This window comes from Diaporthe batatas (assembly GCF_019321695.1).
Source record: "Diaporthe batatas strain CRI 302-4 chromosome Unknown Contig00003, whole genome shotgun sequence".
In the NCBI taxonomy this organism is placed as follows: Eukaryota; Fungi; Ascomycota; class Sordariomycetes; order Diaporthales; family Diaporthaceae; genus Diaporthe; species Diaporthe batatas.
Genome location: NW_025408550.1, coordinates 33,571 through 59,006, shown reverse-complemented (window position 1 = coordinate 59,006; position 25,436 = coordinate 33,571). Strand labels below are relative to the sequence as shown.

The following is a 25,436-nucleotide window of genomic DNA, read 5'->3' as shown; positions in this document are numbered from 1 at the left end:
AAGCCAATTAGTGGTTTGGAAATAGCAGCTCAAAGACCAAACGTGTTGTCTGTCGATAGGATCGGTTGAGCGTTCATAAGGTTGACGAAGTGTATTTGGTGGTTGCTGTTGTGTGCTAAGCTCTGAAGTGGACCCCTCGCGAAGGAGGAGGCCAACTAAGGTCTGCAGCCAACCGCACCTCCCCATAACGATATTGTCCACAGAAACTTGGCCTGATTATCACATGGAACATGGTATGGGAATTTGAGTACTAGTGCGTATTTGAAAAGGTCACCGGGTCTACATGTCTTATTGCAACCCTTATAGGAATGTCATCATCAATGCTCGGTCTATTTTGTCTTCTTTTCCGATCCTCCCGAGGTCTGCGCGTTATTGAAGGTGATTCATCATAGATCAAGCTGCCCAGGTGGTAGGAAGCCCAGTCTTTACGCCAGGTGCTTACGTGGCACAGATTGCACTGCCTAGGTGTTTCAGTGAGCCATCGGCCTCTCCGGTCATTCTTTGAAATGGGCTCGAAAGAGTTGTTTGTAATTATGAGTCATTTGGTGTCACCCTGAAGACGTGCACGGTAAAACAGTATACCCTCTTGCTCGATAGGTTCGCCTGATCAATATCACGCGCGACGATCTGACTTAAAAAGACATTCGCACCGACTCCCGACTTTGCGGTCATTAGGGTCATTAGGTTCATAGCCATCAATGATATTACCATTGAAAGATTGCCCGTCATCTGCTGGCCCAATCAGCTTGCGCTGCACTATGCCGAAGCCAATCACTTTCTACGATATCGCGTCTGGGCCGCCACTTCGCCCGTACGCACCGAACCCCTGTAAGACAAGGTTAATATTCCCCCTGCCCTTACAGACTGCTCATGAACACAGCCTCTGACACTGCCATCAGATATGCTCTCAACTTTAAGCGTCTGCACTCCAGCTTGGACTACAGGACTTGCTGGACTGAGCTCACCGAGGTTACACAAGTCCGAAAAGGCCTTGGCGCTCCCCCGTGCCGAAAGCACCTGGACCAGACGGACTTTTACACCCTGCCGGTGATAGTCGACCACACGCGCGCGACCGATCAAGTTGTGGGCGACTCGTTTGAAATCGCCATGTACCTCGACAAAGCGTATCCTAGCACCAGGCAACTTTTTCCTGGTGATGCAGCTGCCTCTTACCGACAATTCAACGCACAGGTCGACATGGTCTTTACCAAATACGTAGTCCTTTGCTTCCAAACGATGCCTCTCAACCCGGAGACTGCCGCAAAGGCGAGAGCCGAGTTCTGCAGACGGGCGGGAAGAAAGGACTGGGAAGAATTCATAGTGTACGGCCATCAGAGGACAGCTATGCTCAACGAATTCGAGAGGGCGCTTGGACAGCTGTCCGAGATTTATGGTGAGGTAGGCAGTGGTGTTCACCTCACAAGAAATGTGACACCCACCTATGCGGATTTCATCATAGGAGGCTGGCTATGGATGATGAAAGAGGCGCTGCCGGAATGGGATAAAGTTTGCTCGTGGCAGGATGGACTGTGGGGGAGGCTGCACGACACCCTGAATGGAACATATGGGCGGGATGATTGAAGCCAAGTGGTGGCATGGCTGACCGGGTGATTGGAGATCTTGATATCATGAGCTCGGCTGTTGCTACAATAACGTCTGCCATGTGTTAAACCTTGAATCTCCCGAGGCCCGCCCTTGGGTGATTAACTAGTGGGAATATCAATCGGTGAGCTGCGACTGGAACCAGTGAATTGCACCAGAATTGCACCAGTGAAATGCACCAAACTCTGAAACACAGCTTCATAATGTCGCGCGACCATATAGCTAAATTCCTTGATCTATGATTTCCACGCGTTGGGCCTCTAGTGATGCCGTTGGTTGGGGGGGGGGGCGGTTTTGGGAAATCGTGTGATTAAGCCCAACCATGGAAGCCGTCATCTCCGGACTCCACCTGCCAATGCTACTCTGCCATGCCGAGGTGCTCGACGCTGTGATATTGCGCAGGGACCACCCCTGAAACTGCATCCCTTTACATCTTGCCTCAAAAAGCTCCAGCAATGTCACTCGGAAGCTTCTGATCCCCAGCCTGGAGTCGACACTCATGAATCAGCTCACGTAGCCATATTAACCACCTCGACAACATTGACGACACGTGCGCCCCGCGTCAGCAGCTTCGCAAGGATGCCCAACACCATTGTCGACTTCTCAAGGCTCCTCAGCCAGTTATCATACGACCGGCTCGTGGATATCAAGGACCAGTGGTTCCCTCCTAAACCGACATTCACCGAGGCCAATGTCCCTCGCCAAGATGGCCGTGTCTTTATCGTCACTGGCGGCAACTCCGGTATCGGTCTAGCTCTAATTAAGTTGTTGTATCCAACTGGCGCGAAGATATATCTGGCATGTCGTTCAGAAGAGCGGGCCAGAGCCGCCATCAAGGAGGTTGTCGACGAGGCAGCGGCCGCGTCTAACCCTGGATCACTCGAGTACATGCACCTCGACCTCAACGATCTCACGTCAATCAAAGCGTCAGCTGCCTCTTTCTCCCAGCGGGAATCACGGCTTGATATATTGTGGAACAATGCTGGCATCGCTGGTGCACCGGCTGGCACAAAGACGAAGCAAGACCTGGAGGGTCATACTGGTAAGTGATCAATCACAGCGGCCCCGTCTTCTCGGCCGTGTCCCCTTCCCGGTCGTTTGTTCCCGCCCGCCGATGGCCTCCTCTTGAAGTGCCCGTTCCTCACAGCCGTCTATGTGCTCACCTGGGCGCAGGCGTCAATTGCGTGGGGCCGCTGCTCTTCACACAGGAGCTTCTCCCACTGCTACGTTCAGCTGCAAAAGGTTCAGCTCCTGGTGCGACGAGGGTAGTCTGGGCATCCTCCATGATAATCGAACGCTTCGCTCCACACGGAGGCGTGGACCTCGCAGAGCTGGATCGCATGAACGCGGCAGGGACAGGATCAGAGAATGCCTCTGTAGATTATGCAGTCAGCAAGGCTGGGAACTGGTTTCTTGCCGTCGAAGGTGCCCGACGGTGGGGGTCGAGCATCGTGTGCGTTACCCAGAACCCTGGTATGATTAACACAACGGTCTGGAAGCATCAGCCCAGCTGGCTGCTGGCTATAATGCAGCCAACTTTCTCCCCTCCAATAATGGGTGCATACACGATGCTCTTCTCCGGTTTCTCGGAAGAGGTGGGACTCGATACAAATGGCGCCTACATACTGCCTTTCGGAAGAATGCAGAAGAAGAGCGTCCGGGATGATATCGTTGAAGCTATCGCAAACGGTAAAGCGAAGGAGTTCTGGGAGTGGTGCGAACGCCTTCATTCACGGTATTGCTAAAATTCAGTATTAAGAATAATTTAATTCGCGCTCTGTAGAGTCACAGGTGTGCATGCACTCGCGGACAAACATTTCAAATTTAGGGATTCATAGTTTTGAGAAAACAGGTTCGATTATCTAATTGATGGTAATGAGCAGCATTCTTGGGTCTGAGTCCTCAATCACCCCACCAGCGTTCTCTGTTTTGCGATCGCTAGACATGGGATTAGTGTCATCGTAGGCGAAGGCGTATCCGGTGTGATCTAGCAACGTCTCATGGATAATCCGACTGTAATGATTTGTGGTGGGGTCATTGTAGTAACGGTCAGCAGTGATGTTGCTGTTGGGCTGGAATTTGCCGTCCGGGGATAGTAAAGTGCTGCGGGTAAAGGCCGCACAGAGACGAGGCACTATCAGAGACCTGTCCCACCCTGTTACTTCGAATGGGCCATCCTTGGTCTGTACGCAGCCCATGATCTCAGCCGTGGTGGGCTTCCTGAAGGAAATACCGTCACACCAGAGCAAGTCGTCAGACCCAACTCTGCAGATGAATTCGTTTCCCTGGTCTACCTTCTTGCCGCTTCCATTGTCCTGGGTGTTAATCGTGAGAACGTCCGACCGATAGCGGTTCCATACATTGGCGACGTAATCTGTGTAGAAATCTGACATCTTGTCGTCGGGGTGCAGGGCGAGATACAAGTTTGGAGAGATCGCTCGAATGTTGTTTCCACCTTCGTCCTTAAGGCATAGTTGCGCCCAGCTCTGATTGTCTTTCTTGGCTTGTTCGTTGAGCTTCAAGCAAATCTTGTCCAACGCGTTGGTCTCAAGACCAGAGACCCTGTTGGCTGTGTTTTGGGGACCGGAATACAGGGTGAGGTCGAGGGACATCGATGCAAAATCAACATATGAAGGATTGACTATGAATTTTTCTTCGCCATAGGTAAATTCGATAAATTGCCATGTAGCGTTGTATTCCGGCAGGCCATTATTGGTCGGGGATGGTTCAACGAAGCCCTCGTTAGGGCCGCCGACATTGGTGCCGAAGCGAAGCCTCTCTTCAGAGATATACAGGCGAGCACTGGTCGTATAGCCTGGAAGCATGAACGATATGGTATCGTCCGCGCCCATCTCGGTATGAAATCCGTTGCTCTCATCGGCGATGTCGACAAAATAGTAGGGCGTCATGCGGGTGGTATCCAATATCGAGGGCTTGGTGTACCAGTTGTAGCAGTCGCCTTGCCTTTGTAGGACGACGAAACTGTCGTTAGATTCAGGATCCTTTCCGGTGACGTAGAAGAATAGGGGCTTTCCATGATTGTTTTGGATCGTGAAATTCAAGCTGCTCTGCCCAGAGCACGCCGATTCGTTTCGTGGTGGAACCCATGGCTCACGCAGGACACCGGGTCGGTACGGAAAGCAGGGACTCAAGGTATCAGCGGCCTTGGCAGGAGAAGAAAATAAGGTGACGGCCTCCAGGACCCAAGAGAAGGGGAGCAAGTACCACATCGTTTCAAAGAAACATGTAGGAAGGAGCTTGATTTTCTAGGAGTGAGTCTTTTAGTGATAAACTACTGCTTGCATCAGAGGTGAGCAAGAACATACTTCAGCTTACCAAGGGGTATCTCGACGAAGCAAGACGTGACTTACTGATTAAATCCTGCTTGGAATGGCTGTTCGGTGCACAAATAAAGCCAAACCTTCATGTTCAAACCTTCCAGACACAGGGTTATTTATATGCCAGCACAGAAGGACTGGGGCCCGGTGACAAAGAGCATGGAGACTGTCACGCCCCACGAGTGACTAACTAGACACTTGACTCCTCACATCGTGGAATAGCAGCCCATGTGACGAATTTTATTAGTTATACGGGAGATGACCGCGCGGGACAGTACAGCAAACACTTGCTCAATACACCCCAGACATTAAGTGCAGTGACTGCCCGTTGAGACTGCGTTGGAAATACGGCCAAGTTGAGTCAGCTGACTTTTCGACTCCGTACCAACAGCGCATATTTGAAAGATTTCCCCACCAACATCACCATGGCGCAATCGCTCTACCCGTCAGACGATCAAGGAGCCAGCTGATAACAATTAGAATGCGCTGCCTCCACTGCCGCGTCCACATGAAGTTCTTGGACCGCCAAGCAATCCAGGCTTCTGCACCTGTATAATCGCTCTTCCCAGCGATGACACCGTCGCTGTGGCCCAAGTATGCGACAACAGCCGCCTGGGTGTACTGGAAGTGGCTGATCTGTCCCTCTTGAAACTCTTTGTTCAGTGCAGACCCAAGCCATTTCGCCTTTTGGCATGCAACCTCGGCCGTGGTAGGCAGGCTAGCGCCCTCTACGTCGGCAGCATCACCGAGGGCATACACATCGGGGATGGGATCTCCATTTGCACCCTTGAGCCTCAGGAAGTCGTCGGTCAGAAGACGAGGGAGGCCGTTCTCGGTCTTCTGACATTCCAGCCTGTCAACAAGAGCCGTAGTGCCGTTGCCCGTAGCCCAGATGACCGTGTTGCAGGGAATCTTTCCGAGCTCTCGAGTATAAACAGCACCGGCGTCAATCTTTTCAATGTGGCTCTGGGTGACCACCTCCACGTCGCGTTTATCGAAACTAGTCATCGCATATTCCTGCAGGTGCTGGTCGAAACCACTTAAAACGTTCGGGGCAACGTCGTGTATCGAAATTCGTATGTGCTTCTTGACATGAGGGTACAACCGTGCAAAGTCGTGATGGAATAAATCGGATAACTCGCTTGAAATTTCCACACCGGTCGGCCCAGCACCTACGATGACGAAGTGCAAAATTTTGCGAACTAGATGGATGGGAAATCGCGTTAAAGAATTGCCTTACGGCTAGAAACTTGTCTTTAATGATGGACTTACTTTCTTCGCCAGTTAAGCCTGGCATCGATGCCCTCTCAAAGCAGTTCCGGATATGGGCCTGTATGGCCTTGGCATCTCGCACAGTACGAACAAACATCGCGTGCTCCTTGACGCCCGGCGTACCAAATGTGTTGTTCGTACAGCCAGGTGCCAAGACCAGGTGATCATAGGAAAGTGTAAACTGGCCATCGCCTGGGAGGTCGTCAAAAGCGGACTTGCATCTGCAAGTCTTCTTCTCAAAGTCAACATCCTCCACGCTGGCCTTGATATATCTAATCTCCCTTCGCTGGTGGCGGACAGGTGCCTCGACCAAACTGTGACTCGTCAGATCATGTGTGTTCCTTAGGAAGGCTTCAGTGACGCTCGGGAGCCTGCTTGCTCACCTGAAGTCATAGAGCCCACAGGCAGCGCTGGCCAAAAGAGGCGTGTATGGGGTTGTTTCCTCAGGCGAGACGACAGTGATTTTGTACTTTCGTTCATCCAGAGCCGTAGAAATGGTAGCTCCAGCCCAGCCCGACCCCACAATCACCACCCTCTTCCTATTAGCTTGTTTGGCGACAAATGGCATGGTAGCTGAGCTGTCAGAGAGCAGGCAATGGGAAATAATGGTTTTCGACAAACGTTCTCACATCTGCTCCTTTCGAGCCACAAACCCTTGTCTTTGTTCAGGTGGGGTCATTGTAGATATATTCGCTGGATGTCCAGCTGAACGTTCATTCGGAGGCTAAGGGAAATCGGCGTCATCACAAGCTCTAGCACCCAGCTGCTTACCCTGGTAGGTTGCCCGCATGAACACCCGCTTCAAGTCCCAGGTTTTCGGTGCTGCCTCGGGATCCCTGACGCACGCCTAGCCGTGACCGTAGTGAGCCTGGCTTGTCGTACGGACGTTCGGAGATCGGCCTACGATCTTGCTATTGAAAACGGACCATCGCAGCTTGACTATAGCTCGTCGACTACAAAGCTTTTTAACACTGTGGCACGTTGAGATGGCCTGAGCAGCTGCAACACCACAGCTTAAATTGCCATCTTACCCCCGGTTAAGATCAATCCGCAGCCTGCTCCTGTTACCATCACCAAGTCCTATGACGTCTGCCCGCTCGAGCGTCTGATCTAGCGTCGCCCAAGAATACCACATGGTTCACCCTGGCACACCTGCAGTCGACAGCTGGTTCCTGGCATTCGGCAGATTGTAAAAGTGTAACTGACAACACCATGGGATGGAGATGTAGTGATCCTGCCCAACGGATTTCGCCGCTATGTTTGTGCCCCGCAGCGCAGCCAAGGAAGTTTGGCAATAAGCCTCTCCAACCCCTCACTCATCCATACCCTAGGGTACATCTTTGATCACGCAGGAACTGGTCACTGGCGCATCCGCAGTAAGGCCTCCATCGGCAGGTTTTCCGACCGTGAGGAGGAAGAATGCGCAGAACCGACATACCTAGGTACCCGTGGGTTTCGGTTCTGCTTGTGCTTTGCCGGCGCCGCCAGGAGTAGGGGGACAACCGAAGATCTGGACCCCGGGCACGCACCCAGAACTCGGGACTATGCGGTCCCTGGAATGCCTAGTACTTCGATTCAGCCGTAGAGGCCCCCTGGCCAATATTTGAAATCTATCCATAACCAGGTAGGATTCCGTCAGGATGGAACAAAAGTTTGCAAGGTGTTCATCCCGGTGACATGGACGTAAGCTGGTGCAAGTGAAGGCGTCAGCTGCCGCGCACCATGTTTTCAGGTGGTGATTATTAACTGACTACTACGAGCTATCTTGATTACTCGGCCCTCTTTTGAAGAGACGGCCTTTGAGTTCCTCGCCCTCATTCATGTCCTCTCGTGTTGTTCCTCATCTTCATCGTCAAAAACAGAAACCTCTTGATGACCAACAAACGCGCTCTCTACATGTACCTCCATTGTCTCCGAGCCACTCCCCACTACTTTGTCTTTAGGCACCCACCAAAGCTGAACGGCGCCCAAGATTGCAACCACAGCACAGCCAAACCAAGCAGCGGCACTCCCGCCCACATCATAAAAAACACCGACCAGTGGAGAGCTGATCGTCCGAGCTATGCACACAGCACTCATGGCAAGACCATTGACGCGGCCGAGAACCAATGGTGAAGGGCAGGCGTTCTTGAGCAGAATCAGAGCGCAAGGTGTGACAATGATGCCGAAAAAGTTCTGCAAGAACAGTGTGACGTATATGCCGGCGGATAGGGTTGCCGAGTCTGGGGCCTCGTCGCCCTGCCCCACTGGCCTCAGCAGAGACAGAAACGGCATCATGACATAGCATACCGGATAGAGGATGCTGGGGATCAGAAAAGACAGCCAGACGCCTGTGCTCTCGACAAAGAAAGGGAAAATAACGCCTTGGATGAAAAGGGCAATGAAGCCGTTGACTGCGAGGAATCCACCGACGTCGTGCAGGCTGAAGCCCATGCCACCGGAAAGGTCCAGCTGGGGCGATGTTGCGACTGTCGAGTTGTACGAGGGCGCGTCTAGCAAATAGATGGGGAGAATGGCACCGAATGCCATCTGATGGAAGGCAGCAATGACGAGGGCAAGGATAAGCATGACGACGGCGAAGTTGAAAGCTTTCTCCTCGCTTTTGGCTGGCCCTTCCGCATTCGGGCCGCCCTGTTGCAGATCCTGGAGCTCGGGTCGTACTTGTATCGAGTGCATAGTCCCAAAGGAATTATGCCTCAGGTCGAAACGCTGATCCGTCGCTGTCGGCAGCCCTTCCTCGGCGATGAAGGGTCGGTCCCCGTGGCGGATCTCTTCCATGATCGACCTTGGCTGGCTGGCCGTCCGCATCAGAGGGGTAAACTCGTCATCTTGTTCGCCATCTGCCGCATGCGTCTGCTCCAGGCTCTCCTTCACGAACTGAGGGTTCGTTTCGTCGAGAAAAATGATTCCCTGGACAACCGCAACGACAATGACCGCAACGGAGACAAGGTTGGGTAGGAGATAGGGATACTGGCCAAAAAGGCCATCCTGAGAGAAGAAACCGGGATAGAATTTGGCGGGTTGTGCCAGATAACCACCCATCGCACTCCCAATAATGCTGCCGAGGAACCAAACAAACGGCTGGACCGCATATGCCCGGGGCTCATGCTCTGGCTTCTTGACCATCTCGGCCACCATCGTCTGCATGACGGACACATTCCCGTTCAGGCTGCCACCAACGAACCGAGCCAGCAGGGCCACCCAGTATGTTTTGGCGAGGCCAAAGATGAGACTGGAAATGGCGACTCCACACAGGCCAAACAGTACGACGGGCTTCCGCCCATACCGATCAGACACTGCTCCCCACAGCATCGAGGTCAATGCCTCGGCGACGGCGTACGCGGAGACAAGGAGACCAGCGTAGAAGGAGGCATTGACGTCGGTGCCGTTGAGGTCCTGCACCATGATGTAGGTGTAGGCCAGGATTGAGTTGAACGCTATGGGCTCCGAGAAGCGGCAGATCGCGAGGATGGTGAGCTGGTAGGTGGGGAAGCCATCATCGGGCTTGACATGCTGCTTTTTGTTGGCGTGCCCGTTCTGCACAAGACCTGCTGGCTGTTCATCGTGAGGCATGATCTGGCAGGTGTGGTGCAGCTTGCTTCGGTGTGAGGGTGATGCCCAATGAAATGGAGGGGGAAGGAAGAGAGAGGGAGAGAGGAATCAAGCCGCCTCCAAGGTGAGAAATATCTCGAAGACCTGAGGTTGAAAGTGGAGCGCGCCCCAGTATCTATATAAATCTGTATGTCGATCAATCCCGGGGCAAGCCAGGGTCCTGCCAGTTGATCCCGGCCTGCTGCGCCGCCCACACAGCAGCCGAGTGGGCTGGCTGGCCTGCCCGAGTGCTCACCTCCCGGCCCGTTGGGATGCAGGACTAATGATCCAGCGTCAGTGGGAGGCAGATAATGGTATCTGGCTAGTCTAGTAAAGGTGCATGTGCATGAATCTCTGCTGGCTTGGCGCGTTGGGCACACGGCGCAGGATATTGCGGCAACGGCATGGAGGACGGGGGCGCCGCGCGACTCGCGGGAATAACAGCTCAAAGGAAGAGGACGTGCGAGTTGGTCCGAGAATTCGGGCGGTCCATCAGCATGCGGGGCGGGTCTGATTGGCTGTGCCGGCAGCGTCCTAGCGAGACGTCTCGTCACAGCGTCCCGAAATTCCGCTGCGGGGCTAATGGGAGATCCGTGGTAAATCTTGACTGCTGACAGAAAATCTTACACACCTTTTCAGCTTGACTCGTTGAGAGTCAACACCATTTGTGTAATCAGTGTCAAGGAAGCCGCACCAGACAAAGGATTGCACGTAATGTTTTCTCATGACCTGGAAAGAAAAGAGAAAGAACAGGGAAAACTTGAAATTGTTCATAAAAAAGCAGTCCGCCAGCAGGTACCAACCAGTTTAATCATTAATAGCAATGACGGTGACCACTTGAGCACGCTTTGTCCAGCCAAGCCACGCGGGAACCAACTACTGCTCACCTAACCAACGCCGCGATCTGCGAATGACATATCCACAGAAGATACCGCCCAGATGATGTTTGGCTGTTGTTAGCAAACAAATTCAATTTCGCCGGAGAGCTTCATCCAACCCACCCCCTTCTTGTCTCAAGCTAACCACAATAAAATGCCATCATGTCATAACACAACACCACGCTCCCAAACGAGAAAGGCCAGCTTCTAATAAACAATGCCGCAGATGCCAGTTTGTGTCCTTAGAACAAAATACCAGTGATGGCGAACAACAACATAGATGCAATGGCATTCCACAGTGATGCCTACTTTTACTCGTACTAGTGTAAGACTAGACCTGCACTTAAATATTATAATAGAAGGCTGAGTAGAGACATGCAGCAATACAAAGCCTTTAATATAGATTATAACCAGACATCCAAGAGCAGGTACCGAGGCTGCGTTGCCACTACCCGAGCCAGGCTCGCAACTTCCGTTATCCCTCTAACTACACCTATGGTTTGTGCAGCAATGTGGGAAGCCTCTCGACAAGCTCGTATGCGATATCTATGCCTCTCGTTTTGTTAGTATCTCTCTAGTATTTTCTGAAGACAACAGTGCTTGTAGTTAAACTACAAAGTTGTGACAGAGAATTCGCCGCGCCCGAATTTACTATCCAAATACTGAAACAACCTTGTGAGAGCCCGTACTCAGGTATGGCACATCCGTTATTCAGTCCTAATCCTCGAAATTCCATCGCTAACTAGTTCAGTATTACACAATTCCTATCCAGAATCACTATGATAGATCTGCGAGCGGGGACAATGTTTAATTCAAGTAGCTCATATATATTACAAGTTCTGCCTGTACAAATGCCTAACATATCGAAATCAGCTGTGCCTTTACTAACCACTCTCAACCAAAAACCTAAAAGTCTATCAGCAAGGTCTCCCGGCCATCACTTCACTACCTACCTCAAGGCATTAGTATGACAGCAAATTACTACTTGCCGCGTGTATCCTTCATCCGGGTATGTACTATTTTGTTTCACTTGCTGGGCTTGTTGCGGACACCGTTCCTGGCATAGGGGTAGACGCATCTATAGGCCCAGTCTACGGTTTATGCCTATGAGCGTAAGTTAGCTCACAGAACCTGCTCACCTTCCTTATGATTGAGTTAACAACTTTGTTTGAGTCAGGCGAATGGTATTGGGGTCTGAACAAATATTCGTGGAAAGTCATGCTTTCTTTGCCGCCGCCCTGGCTTGTGAAGTATGTTTGGTAGCATTCTAGTAGTTTCGTTTCTAATCCCCATACATATAGAACATATGCGGCGCCTTCATTCAGTGGTAAACGTTCGAGATTGGTAGTATTCTAACAAGCTTTTACACATGCATTATGTGACCGACGGCTTTGGCCGGAGCTGGCCTGCAGGAGTACGAGTATCCTTCCCTACGTCCATATGAGGTGTTACCAAGAAATTGTGGTCAACAATATTCCCTGTGGGGTTGTTAGGCGTTAGGGCAATCTTTGCAGGAATGTCCAAGCCTGCACATGTGTGGCTCCGTCAGCCTTCGGAAAGGCAAAACCGCTGCCTATCCGTAACAGGGCGGCAATTATTAGTAACATACTGAGAAGCATCCTCCCGTGCTTCATATTCACGCAGATACATACATACGTACTCGTTTCAGAGGTGGTCGGGGTGGTCATGGAGCGTCTGTTCACGAGTGCGACCCGTTGAGGTTGTTAATTTGACCGGGGTGCTCAAGCGAAAGATACGGATTCCGAAGGTCGAAGCTGACTACCTAAGTAGACTCCCTCAAAGCTGCCCCCAAGAACCCATCCTGGGTAAACACAATCGGGTTTTCTTGTTCTGTTGGGCCCGTTCTTGATTCAGTCTCGAGGCTGAGGCCACGTGCCTGTGTGTTGTCTTCTTTCTATACTGTTGTTGGATTGTGTTTTCTTTGTCTTTTCTCTTTAAAAAAAGAAAAAGAAATGCTGGGTCTAGACCTTGGGAGCTTTTAACACTTTATGATGGCGCGGTATACGTCATATATATTTGTGAGTTAGAAACGAAAGTGGAATTCTGGCCTGGCTTGGATGGGCGTCACGAGACTTAGCCAAGGACACAAATAGTTGTTTGTACAATGGGAAACACTTTTTCCCGTCTGGAACGTTGGCAGGATTTTGAAATGGGCAATGGATTCATCACATGCTGGCGGCAGACTTGGAAGAAAAAAGGCAATGGGCAAGATAAAGCTCGAGTGTTGCTCAAGACGAAGGGGGAACTCATACTAGCATGATCGGATTCACGCTGGGGAACGAGACAAGAGGCCAGGGAACGATGAGCTTCTCTACCCACGGTTAGGTACCTGGGCAGCCTGGGATTTGTCAAGAATTACAGGGTTGGAAGGCACCGGGCAGACACGTCCCCTGGTTGCCTCGATGAGCTCCTGGCGCGTCGAGCTCGCGGCAGTCACATCTGGGGCACGCGTTTGGGCTGCTGTGCCTACCTCCCAAGGTAGATATGTACCTAGGTACCTACCTACTGACCCTCGCCCCACTCACCTCAGACTTTCCCTACTTTCTTCCAATGTTTTCTTTTCTTCTTCCCTCAGCCCCTCAAAAGATTCCATCAATTGAGAGATTCTCTCTCCCTCGACAGACGTGCATAGTTAGTCTCTCCTCCTGCGTCCGTCCCAGTTTATTATTGCCTTCGAATCTTTCCTAGCTGACCACTCTATTCAGCGACAAAATGTCGCAGTCGCAGGTAAGCCCTCTGGTGCGGCCTCTACGCCGTTCTGATGATTGACTCGCCGTCTTTCTCGCAGGACAACAACCAATCTTGTGAAGTGGCATCCCCCGCCCTTCACAAAGACGCAATAGAGGGTGGCACAACCGTCCCCTCCACCGGTTAGTTACTCTCCACACCACTCAACTGAGTCCTTTGAAGCTGCTCAGTGTCGATGGTTTGTCTAGTACCTTTAGCTGACCGCCCAGCGTTGGCAGAGTCGAAGAACTTTCCAAATTGCGGCCACACCATCAGTGGTGTCCTCTACAAGGACTTTCTCGACGCCGACAGACAGGATTGCCCAGTATGCGAGCTGAGACCGTTTCCAGGGTAATGTTTCTCTAACACCTGACAACTGCGGATTCATGGTTGACCCAGAACAGCTTCATGCGGTTTGGCTCTTGTGGTCACGCGATCATGGGCCAAGCACTCCGACAGGCGCTCGTCAGCCGCACCAACGAATGCCCAGTCTGCACACCCCCAAGGTAAGAACCCAGCGTGCCGGTGTCCTAGCATCTGATCATTTGTGCTGATCTGATCCATTAGTAGCAACAGTGTGGCATGCGACGCCCACTTGTACCAGATAGAAGAGGATCTCCGCGATGTGCACACCGAGCGATCTCGAGTGACATTGCACCGATACCAGGATCCATTGACGTTCGATGGTGCGACATGCGAGTTCTACAAGGGCAAAGACGGACGACCACGCCTCCGCGTCGAAAGTGAGGTATGGAAGTCGTGGTCGCGGAGTGAGAGGGAGCGCTTCGTGTACTGCACCAATGTCCGACTGGGTCTACCCGCGGGTGATAGGCATGAGGCGCCGACCAACCCGAAAAACCTGAATCACCCGGAGCACACTCTTCTCCAACCAGCGGGCAGCATGCGCCTCAACTCGCGCGGCAAGCCCGACCCCGAGGCAGCGGCTGCTGCCATCCGACAACTTCTTGCCACATCTGACAAGGACGTGGCAGCCAGTGTGGCGGCTCGCAAGTCCTGCGTGGACTCCGCCAACCAACCTGCTGGTGGAAACGGAGATGCGAAAGACGTGGTCAGCACCCAGTCCCAGGAGCTTGTCACCGCCAACGGCGACGGAACGGATCACGTTGGATCGTGGGTCCTTCCAAAGACTCTTATGGGCATGATCTGGGAGATCGGAAGGATTTTTCACAAGACGGATAGCACCTGAGAGCTGTATGTAGCTCACCAAAATCAAAGTCTTGGGGTTCAATGAAAATGAAATACGAAGAATGAATTCATCCTTATAACAGACGGGGGCTCTGGGGCGAGCGGAGCTTGTTTTGACGGGCTGACTGACTTGCGAATCAGCACATGAAAGCAAGAAACAGGAACTGGCGGGTGAAACTCAGGAGATACGGCTGTCGATGTCGACCCCTCGCCGGCCCTCACCTGTCTCGACTGCCCTCACCTGCCTGCCTCGACTGCCCTCACACCTGCCCGCCCGCTCTCAGCCGCCCTCGGCTACCCTCACCTGCCTTGTCAACCCTCGCCTGCCTCGCCGCCCTGACCTGCCTCAACTGCCTCAACTGCCTCCACCTGCTTTGCCAGCCTCCAGGCTCGACTGCCTCCGCCTGAACTCGGCTGACCTCACCCGCCATCACCTGTCTCGCCAGCCCTCGATCACACCCACCTGCCTCGCCTGTCTCGACTACCCCCCAAATCCTCGACTGCCTCGCCAGCCTTAAATTGCCTCTACTACCTCTGCCTGCCATCGGCTGCCCTTACTCGCCATTACCTGGCTCGTCGCCATCGCCAGCCCCACCTGCCTCGCCAGCCTCACCTGCCTGCGACTGCCTCTGCCTGCATGCGTGTGTCACTTACCTCGTCCGCCCTCACCCACCTCACCCACCGTCGCCTGCCTCGCCTGCCATGTCTGTCCCGACTACCCCGACTGCATCGACTGCCTCGCCAGCCATCGACTTCCTCGCCAGCCTCGACTGCCTCGACTGCCTCGACTGCCTCGCCTGCCTGCCTGCCGCGCCAGCCTCCACCAGCCTCGCCAGCCCTCACCTACCTCACCGGCCCCAGGGATCGGCTGCCTAGCCGAGCATCGGAGCTCCCGGCCCACGTGAGCGGTACCGTGTATCTCTGCCCAGGTCAAGAGCTAGCCTGCTAGGAACTCACCTAAACAAGCCCACGCACACCTGGCACCCACTGTAGACCGCAGGTCCTAAGCACACCCCCTCCTCCATCCGGAAATAAAACGGCAGCTCCGGACCACAGCACCCGCCCAGGCACCCGGGCATCCCAAGGTCCCTGGAGCGCCGGCGAGGCAGACTTTCAATCTGGATTCGACTAGACAGCCGAGCCAGCCACAACTACCCATGAGGTTACTCTAGTCCATACCGGTGTTACTAACTTGACTTCTATATTCCCGTCTCAGCTGCTACCTCATGCAAAGCTCGGATCATGGTGGTCAGGCAGGACCTTGAGAATTGTAATGCTCGCTAACTCTCGTACTGACATTCGCCCACTCGCAACTGCTTGCGCTAACCGTCCCTGTATCTCATCGAGATGCAGGCAGTGCCCGTGCATACACAAGTCACCTTTTCTGGCCCCAGCCTCTTAATCTGGCGTCCTGCCATTACCTTCAAGTTGGCTGTCTTCAGTAGTCTCTCCGCGGGGAAAACGCGGGACCCCGACAGGTTCCATGCAGGCCCAGTTCCAGGCCAGTATACAGAACCTGCCGAAACCGATGAGCTCGGCGCAGGCCACGAACCGGCCCCCGCCGACGGCGTCGTGTGCGAGCGCAGGTTCGTGGGCCGGTCATCCGTCGGGGCGTCCGATCCTGCAAGGCCGCCTGGCTGGCGGGCTGGCGGATCACCGCCCGAGGATCGCCCGCCACCGACCGAGGTCAGGGAGCCTTGAGTCTGTCATGTCGGGATAATTTTCCGAGGCCTGATTGAAGCCGCGTGATCTACCCTGGCTACTCTCAGATCAGCTTCCAGGATTGCCCGCCATCTGCATCTGCATATCCACTCCGGCAGCCGCTCTGTCTTTCTCACCATCCCTGGCAGGTCAAGGGTCACCTGGCTTGACCCTCCAAGGCCGTCTATAGAGGATGTACCAAACCTGATCATTAGGCAACTCCACATAGAAAGTCAGCGCTTATCACCGGGGCCACTGACGATGAACACACATAAGAAACCAATAGGGATTGCCCTAGTAACGGCGAGTGAAGCGGCCCAGCTTCGCGAGGCCCCTCCAGCGCTCAAAGTCCTCCGGCTTCCTCTTGTCGCCGTGCGCTTCCAGTGGATGCTCCCAGTGTCCCTTTGAGAAAGATATCATGGCCCGAGTTGTAATTTGCAGAGGATGCTCCTGGCACGGTGCCTTCCGAGTTCCCTGGGACGGGACGACACAGAGGGTTGTGAAGCTACACTGGTTGGTCTCACAAGCTCTCGGCTCTACCCGTTGGCCGTGGTGGTGGGCATCGTGGTGGCCGCCGCCGCCGCCGCCGCTCATCGAGTCTTCGTGTGCCTGGCTCCTCTTGGCGCCGTGGGCGCCCCACCTCCTCCTCGCTCATGGCGTTGGCGTCGTCGGGCCCCCCTTGTGCGACGCCCTCAACCAGGACAGAGACGGCGCCGTCGCTGCCGTCGTGATGCAGGAGGGCGGTCGCCGCTTCTACTCCTCCGAGCCCCCCAAATCCTCGTTGAACCCCATCCTCTGGGCTGCCGGTGCCGCCGCAGCTCGTGGCGCCGACGCGTCAAAGGGTGGTCCGGCACACTTCCCTCACCACACGGGCAGCGTTGCGGCCGCTGCCTCACACTCCACCGACCCCCAGACTCACACTTACACAGCCGATATAGGGGGAGTGCGAGCTATGACGCAGGTGCCAATGCGTGATATGGCGATGAACAATGTTCCGCAAAGCTTTTCTTTCTTCCTTCGCGCAAAATAAGGAACAAATACTGCCGGCGGCCAACCCCAGCCCATCGCACCGAGACCCCCTAATCCGGTGGCCATGGTAAACTCAGAGTCCCACCACTCGGAGTCCTACTCCTCCTCCTCCTCCTCCTCCTCCTCAGGTGAAGAGTGCGGATTCATGCACTGCTGTGTGGGCCGCGACTGGGGTCCTTTCATGTTTTTGCTCTGGAAAGTTGTCAACCGGACCTTGGCGAGCTTCGAGTGGATGACCACTGGTACACGGGGGTGTTCTGTGTGAGGCGGAGTGGCGCAAGTAAAGATCAAAATAGTTATAAAATTAAAAACTAGACCAGTGCAGCAGGAAATCGGGCAGGACACGACTAACAGCCGGCCCCAAGTAGAGCGAGTCTTTTGTTGTCCAGGAGTCATGGGAGGAAGCAACATCGGTGTCTCGGTCACTGGCGAGATCATGATGGAGTTCAACTGCAGCAACGCCCTCATCGTTGGCGACAACTCCGGGTACTGGCGCCCAGCTCGTTATCACGGAGGCAACGATAGGCACACCATGGCTCTCTCCGTAGGTCCTCATCTTGCACCGACACCCGCCCGCAACCAGGAAAGTCTAACCTCTCGGTTCAGCTCAACCTTGAGGCCACGGCGCTGACCATGTTCGGCAAGAAGCTGAACCACATCAGTGCTGCTGAGAGCCACCCGATGCTGCAGGGCATGGAGGACAGCACTGCAGAGGCAATGAAGAGGCCCAATCGCCCGGGTCTCCTCAACCGGCTGTCGCCTGCCCTTGGCCGCCCTCGGCTGCCTCGGCTGTCTCGCCGGCTCTCACCTGTCTCTACCTGTTTCGCCTACCTCGCCTAGTTCGCCTGCCTGCCTCTCTTAGCACCTGGCCACGGTGCCAGGACATTACCGTGGGACCCGGGACCCCAACTGGGCGCATCTCTAGAGCTAGTACTTATCGAATACTCATTCCGCCCCGACAGCCATCAGGCGCTCTCTCCACACCAGATGACAGCGAGATATGGGAAGCGCGTGCCCCATTGTCGAACGAAATCATAGCCCTGACGGCTGGGTCTCCTATGAGTATCAAGATACTGAAAAGCTTGCGTGGGCAGGACAAGGGCTGAGACAGCACTAACGTTGAACCGTGGCTTGCAATCAGCACCGAAGGCCTTGGACTCAGACAAAGTCATTGGCCTGCTCGCATGGTGCCCACGGAGACAGACCAGCCGGGACGGCAAGCCTAGGCCGCGCAGTGGTCGATATCGACGGCATGCCCGGGGAAAATGATAATGGATACAAGAGTGGAAACCGGGCCCTGGAAGGCGTTTCCAGTATAGTGTCATGTATAATGTAACAAATGACCAAGATCCGTGGCACCAAGGCCAGAACAAAACATTCCAAAACAGATTTATGGGATAGCGTATGTGGCCATGATGAGGATTATAGACAGGCCGGGCACAATGGTGAGCTGGGCGCGCACCGGGGGGGGGGGGCTGGCTGCGATGAGCCGTGTTGATAACTTGGGAAGCTTGAGGCCTGTGGGCAGGCCGCCCGCGCTGGGTCCGAGGGGTATGTTGGATGGGAATCTTGGGGTTTTTGGCAAGAGATCGGATATTCACACCCACCGAAACGAAGGGTATACCCAAGCCCTATGGGATAACCTCTCATAAGACAACCTCTTATAGGATAACCTCCTATAGGATAACCTCCCTTAGGATAATGTCCTATGGGATTAATGTTTATAGTAAAATATTCTATAGGATTACTTTATAGGATAATTACTTATAGTTTAATATATATAGTTTTATTTTTATTTTATATATATTTAAAGATATATATAATACTTTTATATAATAGTAAATATTTAAAATTTAATATTTAAAAGAATATAATATTAATAATAATAATTATAATATAATAAGTATTTATAATTTTAATTTTATAATATATAAATAAAGTTAAAAGTATTATTATAATAATAATATTAATTAGAATTATAAATAAAAGTAGTTTATAATTTAATTATTATAAAAGAGTTATATAATAAGATTAAATTTAAAAATAATTATTATATAAATAAATTATATTAAAAATTTATTTAAAAATTATCCTTTTAAATATATATATATATTTTATAATAAAATCTTTATTAAGTAAGTTTATAAAGTTAATATTATAATCTTTATTTAAGTATATAATTAACTTTAAAAGAATTTAAAATAAAGAAATAATTTATAATATATTACTTTTAAGACTTTTATAATAAAATATTAAAACTTTTAAAGAGAGTTTTAAAAATAATTTATAAAAGATAAAGAGAAAGTATAATAAGTTTATCCTTCTTTAAGTCTATACTTTTATTATTAATAATTATTAACTTTTTAATAATATAGAAAAGTATAATAATCTTAAAGAAAAGAGTGAATTTAAAGTTTTTTTTAAGAGAATTATAAGGATATATATAAAGTTATTAAAGACTTTATATATAAGCTTTAAATTAAGGAAGAAATAAGTAGTTAAATTAAAAGATAGTTATATAGTATAAAGGAAAAATATAGTGTGGTTAAAGCCCTTATAGTTTAGTACTATGTACTTTAATCTTCAAGTTCTCTGCTATGGGTGTACCCTCCGTTTTGGCGGGTGCGAATATCCGATGTCTTTGGCAAAATGTGTCTTGTATGGGATATCTGCTATGTCTGTTGAGGACTAGATCTCAGGCGGCGGTACTGTCTGTCGCTGTTTCTCTGTCAGCCAAGCCAAAGGCTTGCCTGGTGTCATGGCACCTGGGCGGAAGGACGTACGACGTGATCCATGGGTGGGGGAGAGGTACTCCACATGTGCAGGTTGTCGACAGGAGCAGCTGACGTCTCCTGGCGCAGCCTCTCAACCGTGCCCTCGAAGGTCTTACTGGGCCGCTGCTCTGACGAGTACACGAAGGATTGTATGACCACCTTGGAGCTGGCCGTCTGGTAGAAGATGTGAGCCTTTCCCATCTGCGCGCTGACCTCGGGACAGACTAGCACTCCCAGGCGGTGGCAGCCCTGCCCTGAGTGAGCTCACCCTGTCGCTGCCCTGGCTTGGGCACACGCGTAGGGACCGCCTCTTGCAGCTGCCATCTTGTCAGCCTGAAAAGTGCGACATGTGCCTTGTCTGTTAGCTGAACCTGGCGTCTTGTACGTGCTGACCCACCTGAGCGTCGAAGCCCTTCTAGAAGAGCTCACGCTTGTTCTCGTCCAGGACAACTGATCTGCGATCTCGAACAGGGGCTTGCAATTAGGCACCTGAGCACCCTCTCCAGCCTCTGACTCCTGTCCTTAGCTCTTCGTGCAACGGCTGCGTCTTGCTGTCGCCGATATCCATCAACATGGCCGCGGTCGCCAGTCTGGAGCACGTCGCCGAGCCGAGTAGTTGTGGAGCGGTCGCCTGCCCTACGTAATGTGCTGCGTCGTCAACCACCCCAGCCCAGTGCTTGCACCACGGCGGGTGACATCATCACCACCACATAGCGCCAGCTCCAGAGAGAACCAGTTCTGAAGTTCCTTCTCGCCTACCGCCACAGCACTGTGATCCAGGCATCTTCATCCCCTCATCCCGCAGCGGGTTTCTCTCCTCGCCGCCGATCACCTCAACGACAGAACTGTCGTCGTCGCTGCCGTGCACGCAATCTCACCGCCTTGCCCAGAGGGACCGTCACCAAAACTCCCCTCACTGGCAGAGCCTCCCTCGCCCTCTTATAGGGCTCCCCGGTCAGGCAAAGGTTCGGCCCCGCAGCCCAGGCCGGGAGAAACGGCCGAAAGCCTTCATTAACGCTGACGAAGTTCTTATCAACAGCAACGTGTAGTGGACAACGGATCGGAGAACTGACTTGCGCGGCTCCTCAGACTGGAGAATGTTGGAATCTTTCAAAAGTCGGTGGTTATGCCCTTCCAGAACCCGTCCTCGACCTCCAGGTTATCCCCGCGGCCCATCATCCAGCCGAGGCCCAGTCGTGCCACCCAGCGCTGCCACCTCTGTCGGGACATGCAAGGATAAGGAGCGCCACGAGGCCCGCGGGCGAATAGAACAGAGGTACCATTCCAGGCCATTTCTTTTCACTAGTCTGCGCCGCGGCCGCTGCTTCCCAGTTATTCCCCTTCTTCACCCAGGTCCCCGGATTCGCGAACACGGCCGGGCGTTTTGGGTTGCCTTATGCCGGCTCACAGATACGATACATATTTTGTCTGGCTCAGTACGATATAATAACGTCGTTGCCCTTGACATTCGCCGCCGTCAAAACCATTTGGCACAAGGTCGCAGAGGGAGGCGTATGCCTTGGCGAGCATCCGGGGGATAGCGTCCGCAAACAGCACGAACCAGTGGCGCGCCTTTTGGGCGGCCATGAACGGCCTCGCGCGCGCAATGGTCATGGGAAGCTGGGGCCGCACCGGAGGGAGCCAGTCCATGCCGGCCATGTCTGGCGGGAGCATCGCTGACACCTGGGCAGTTCTCTGAGCGGCCCCAGCCCACCGTCTGCAGTGGACGCCGATGCCTCTCTAGATCTCTTCCCACTGGCTATTTTTGGTGGGCCTGCCTGGCTCGACGGCCTTTCGTAAGAGAATGCTTGTTTACAACGAAATTGCTTCAATCCGTTTCAATCACACGCCCCCTCCCGCCACTGGATGGCACACAACGCCAAGTTCACTCAGACTCAACAGCATTAGCAGCATTTACAAGCCATTCAAAGACCCTCGCGGTCGCATGAGAAACAACGGGTGGCCTGGTTGACAAGGTTGGTGGCCCAGATATCAGCTAACACAGCCAGGTTCCAGAGCAATAAAGGACATAGGTAGTTGCCAAATAACCTCCTAGAACCTGGCTGTTCATGGATGAAGGCGCTGGAGACGAGGCAAGAGACGGCGCTCCTGGTCGGCTATTAGTCGAGATGAGACGGTGCCAAGAATCCCAGTCTCCTGATGAGTGCCAGCGGTCGCCTGTAGAGTGTGTAAAATCCACCACATAGGAAAGTCTCTCAAAATCTCTGGATGAGAGAGTTGAGAGCGGGAATTACGAGCGAAATATTGTAGAATGACTGTGTTTGTTGAAGTATATGCACAAAGTAAGTATATTTACAAGAGAAAAAGAACCCTTCTGACAGCTCCTCCTGTCCCGCTCGGGGCATCTGTTTATGGGTTGGCAATCCGCATGGGACGGCCACGGAGGCGTCTCTTGGGGCGAGAAGCCGCTGAATCGGCGATGAGACAAGAGCTGTACATTACACCACGGCCGTTGGTACCAACGTAAACAACGTTGGCCTCATTGGCAGAGCCAACAAGGGCAGCACCATCAAGGGCGCCGAAGCTGTACGAGCCCTGGATGTCCACCCAGGTAGCGCCGCCATCCACACTCCCATATAGCTTCTTGCCATCGGGTCCGTTGCCGAAGGCGTACAGGTTCCAGGCAATAGTGTCGTCGCCTCTGCCAACTGAGACCCCGTGGGCGTTCACAGGGCTGGAGGGCAGGGCGGAAAAGGTCCGGCCGAAGTCGGTGCTGTGGAAGACGCCGGCGTTAGTCGAGACCCAGAGCTCACCGGCCCTGACGGGGTGGGCGGCAATGTGGCGTATGTCGGTGACGTTGGCGAGCGGGGTCCCCGTGAATGTCGTGGCGCCGTCGGTGGAGATGTAGAAGGTTGCCTTGGACGCGGCGTAGAAGACAGTGTTGTTTTGCTTGTCGCTGGCGATGACGCTACCGGCGGGGAGGGTGGCGTTCTCCAACTTACCCTGGTCGCGGGAGACGAGCACGCCTTGGTTCAGCGTAGACCAGAGGACCACATCGCCATCCGCTGAGTAGGCCACGGTGCCATCGGCGGCAGTGGTGCCAGTGGCGTTCACGACGGCCCACGTGGCGCCGCCATCGCCGCTCAGGGCTAGCTGAGGGGAGCCGGCTGTGTTGCCTATGCGAGCCACCTTGGAGACATCGTTGCCGGCAAAGTCAACGGAGACACTGCTTGCCCACCAGGGGTCCGTCCAGGCGGTCTGGGGGGCGGTGCCGAGGTCGGCGACAGACTCGTACGTGAAGCCGTTGTTGTCGAGGGTGGCCATGAGCAGCTCTGAGCCACCTGGAGCCGAGGCCAGGCTGGTGACGGCCATCTGCTCGATCCCAGAAGCAAGGCTTTCAATGGTGACAGTCTTGTTCGAGTCCCAATTCGTCAGGTCGTGGCCCCCGTAGATGGTAACGCCGGTCCCGTACAGCCAGTGGTTGCTGTCGAAAGGATTAATCTCCAGTGACTCGATCATCCAGCCAATTTTCTTTGTGTCGGGGTTGAGGAAGTTGGTCTCGATCCACGGAGCCTATCTTTGGTGAGCCTCTTTTTTTTTTTGGTCAATTCCAGCCATGGAAACTCACGTTCTTAGCGCCAATGGTGTACCGGGGTACAACATTGCCATCGGCACCCCAGCTCCAGATCGTCTTCCAAGTAGCACCGCCGTCGGTCGAGCGAAAGAGTTGAGCATCAGGGTACCAGCTGTTCAAGCTGGCGACAACAATGGTGCCAGGGTTCTGCGCATCAATCGCAATTCCACCTGTTCACCGTCAGCCCAAGTCACCTCACCGGTGTGACAGGTAATAACCTACCGAAACCGTAGAAAAGATCGCTGCCCGAGGTTGGGGTGATGTCAGTCCACCGTCCAGAAGTGAGGTCGTATCTGTAGACGGCCCCCTGGGTGCCATCGTAGGGTCCGGTGCCATCCGAGTACGTGAAATAGATAACCTAGACACACCCTCTTATTAGCAAAACACGAAAGGACGGTCGACGCGGGTGACCTCACCTTCTCTGCAACTGACAGTCTGGCCTTGTGGGGGAAGAACTGCGGCGGCTGGTCGGGCACAGGACTCCAAGAAGCACCCGCGTCGGTGCTCACGTAGACGGAGGCGGTGGTGTTGTCGGCGGTGCCGACAAAGATGCGGGAAGTGGCGCCGTCGAGGGCCTCAGAAGTCTCATCAAATGTGACAAAAGCCAGACCTTGCAGATCACCGCTGTAGGAATCTTCTTGAGGGCCAGGGCGGAAGGTACCAACGGCCTCGAACGAGTCCACCTTGGCGAAGGTCGCGCCGCCATCGGTAGACTTCCACAGGCCGTTGCCGCTGCGGGCACCAAAGAAAATGACCTGGGAATTCTTGGGGTCCACAGCCAGGCGCTCGCCCATCCCGCGACCAGGCATGTTGCCGCCGGCCTTGAAGGGGAGCGTGGTGAGCTCCCAGGTCTCACCCTTGTCGGAGCTGCGGGCGAGGGTTGCATTCTTGGGGTCCCTGTGGCCATCAGCAACCTTGTCAGGAGAGAGTGGTAGACCGGGAAAATTACCAGTCGTTTGTGTACATGCCCGTCGTGATGTACACCTTGTTTGCATCCGAAGGGTCCAGAGCCAACGCGTCGATGCCCCATCTGTTCCAGTTCTCGTCGTCGGCGAAGCCGTTCGCATCAGTAAGGACGGTCCAGGATTCGTCGTCATTCAGCCGGTACAGGCCTCCCATATCTGTTCGGGCGAAAACCACGCCCTTTTCGGTGGGATGGAATTGTATCGATGGGACGAAACCACCGCCACCGCCGGTGTGGACATTTTGCCAATCGCACGCCGCCCGGGCGGACGCTGCCGCCGCCAGGACAAGTCCGGAGCCTCTCATCACTTTCCGTAAGAGCGCGTGAGGGTGGCTAAAATCTTGAGTGGACCAGCCAGGTGGAAGAGAATACTGTCGATCGAAAAAGGGAGTCAATAGAAACAAACGTGGACCGGAAAGACTCTGATGCCACATGCGCGACAGTAATAAATAACTCCAACGGGGAACTTGTCAGCTATGTACAATACGGAGTACACCCGGAAATTTCGATGGCCACTTTCGGCCTGCACCCTTCTCCAAGTTAGCCTGGCGAAGAAGGAATTCCCACACGAGTGGGAGCCCTGGCAGGGGCCATAAGAGGGGCGGTGCAATGTTAATTGTGATAAACCCCCCCACATATTAACCTTAATGTCGCCAAACAACACAGCATCAGGAGCATCCCGAGAGCCGAGGGGGGATCCTCGCGGCCCGTCCCCGCTGTAACCAAGCCATCAATCAA

At 53.3% G+C, this 25,436-nt stretch overlaps 7 protein-coding genes across 7 annotated transcripts; 4 read left to right on the top strand and 3 right to left on the bottom strand.

Annotated features, from left to right (window-relative positions):
* Positions 1–758: 758 nt before the first annotated feature.
* Positions 759–1,581, top strand: KVR01_003669 (uncharacterized protein; the record flags this gene model as incomplete). Its single annotated transcript, XM_044792008.1, has 2 exons — positions 759–828; positions 881–1,581. The coding sequence occupies 2 exons, from the start codon at positions 759–761 to the stop codon at positions 1,579–1,581; spliced, it is 771 nt and encodes a 256-aa protein (XP_044648684.1).
* Positions 1,582–2,081: 500 nt separating this feature from the next.
* On the top strand, positions 2,082–3,376 carry KVR01_003436 (uncharacterized protein). The gene is made up of 2 exons (XM_044783112.1): positions 2,082–2,644; positions 2,776–3,376. Exons 1-2 carry the CDS (start codon positions 2,182–2,184, stop codon positions 3,345–3,347), a joined length of 1,035 nt encoding a protein of 344 aa, XP_044648451.1. The 5' UTR covers positions 2,082–2,181; the 3' UTR covers positions 3,348–3,376.
* An 88-nt stretch (positions 3,377–3,464) lies between these two features.
* KVR01_002361 (uncharacterized protein) lies at positions 3,465–6,780 on the bottom strand (the record flags this gene model as incomplete). The annotated part of the gene is made up of 4 exons (XM_044791210.1): positions 3,465–4,670; positions 5,415–6,142; positions 6,213–6,526; positions 6,596–6,780. 4 exons carry the CDS (start codon positions 6,778–6,780, stop codon positions 3,465–3,467), a joined length of 2,433 nt encoding a protein of 810 aa, XP_044647376.1.
* A 1,147-nt stretch (positions 6,781–7,927) lies between these two features.
* On the bottom strand, positions 7,928–10,160 carry KVR01_003602 (uncharacterized protein). The gene has a single exon (XM_044791717.1). It carries the CDS (start codon positions 9,783–9,785, stop codon positions 8,031–8,033), a length of 1,755 nt encoding a protein of 584 aa, XP_044648617.1. The 5' UTR covers positions 9,786–10,160; the 3' UTR covers positions 7,928–8,030.
* A 3,254-nt stretch (positions 10,161–13,414) lies between these two features.
* KVR01_003898 (uncharacterized protein) lies at positions 13,415–14,636 on the top strand (the record flags this gene model as incomplete). Its single annotated transcript, XM_044785849.1, has 5 exons — positions 13,415–13,429; positions 13,491–13,572; positions 13,639–13,754; positions 13,829–13,935; positions 14,000–14,636. 5 exons carry the CDS (start codon positions 13,415–13,417, stop codon positions 14,634–14,636), a joined length of 957 nt encoding a protein of 318 aa, XP_044648913.1.
* Positions 14,637–17,759: 3,123 nt separating this feature from the next.
* On the top strand, positions 17,760–18,205 carry KVR01_003207 (uncharacterized protein; the record flags this gene model as incomplete). The annotated part of the gene is made up of 2 exons (XM_044787663.1): positions 17,760–17,909; positions 17,972–18,205. 2 exons carry the CDS (start codon positions 17,760–17,762, stop codon positions 18,203–18,205), a joined length of 384 nt encoding a protein of 127 aa, XP_044648222.1.
* Positions 18,206–22,509: 4,304 nt separating this feature from the next.
* KVR01_003000 (uncharacterized protein) lies at positions 22,510–25,011 on the bottom strand (the record flags this gene model as incomplete). The annotated part of the gene is made up of 5 exons (XM_044794400.1): positions 24,684–25,011; positions 24,151–24,631; positions 23,957–24,092; positions 23,729–23,904; positions 22,510–23,673 (listed from the first exon to the last, which is right to left on the bottom strand). The coding sequence occupies exons 1-5, from the start codon at positions 25,001–25,003 to the stop codon at positions 22,510–22,512; spliced, it is 2,277 nt and encodes a 758-aa protein (XP_044648015.1). The 5' UTR covers positions 25,004–25,011.
* Positions 25,012–25,436: the final 425 nt, after the last annotated feature.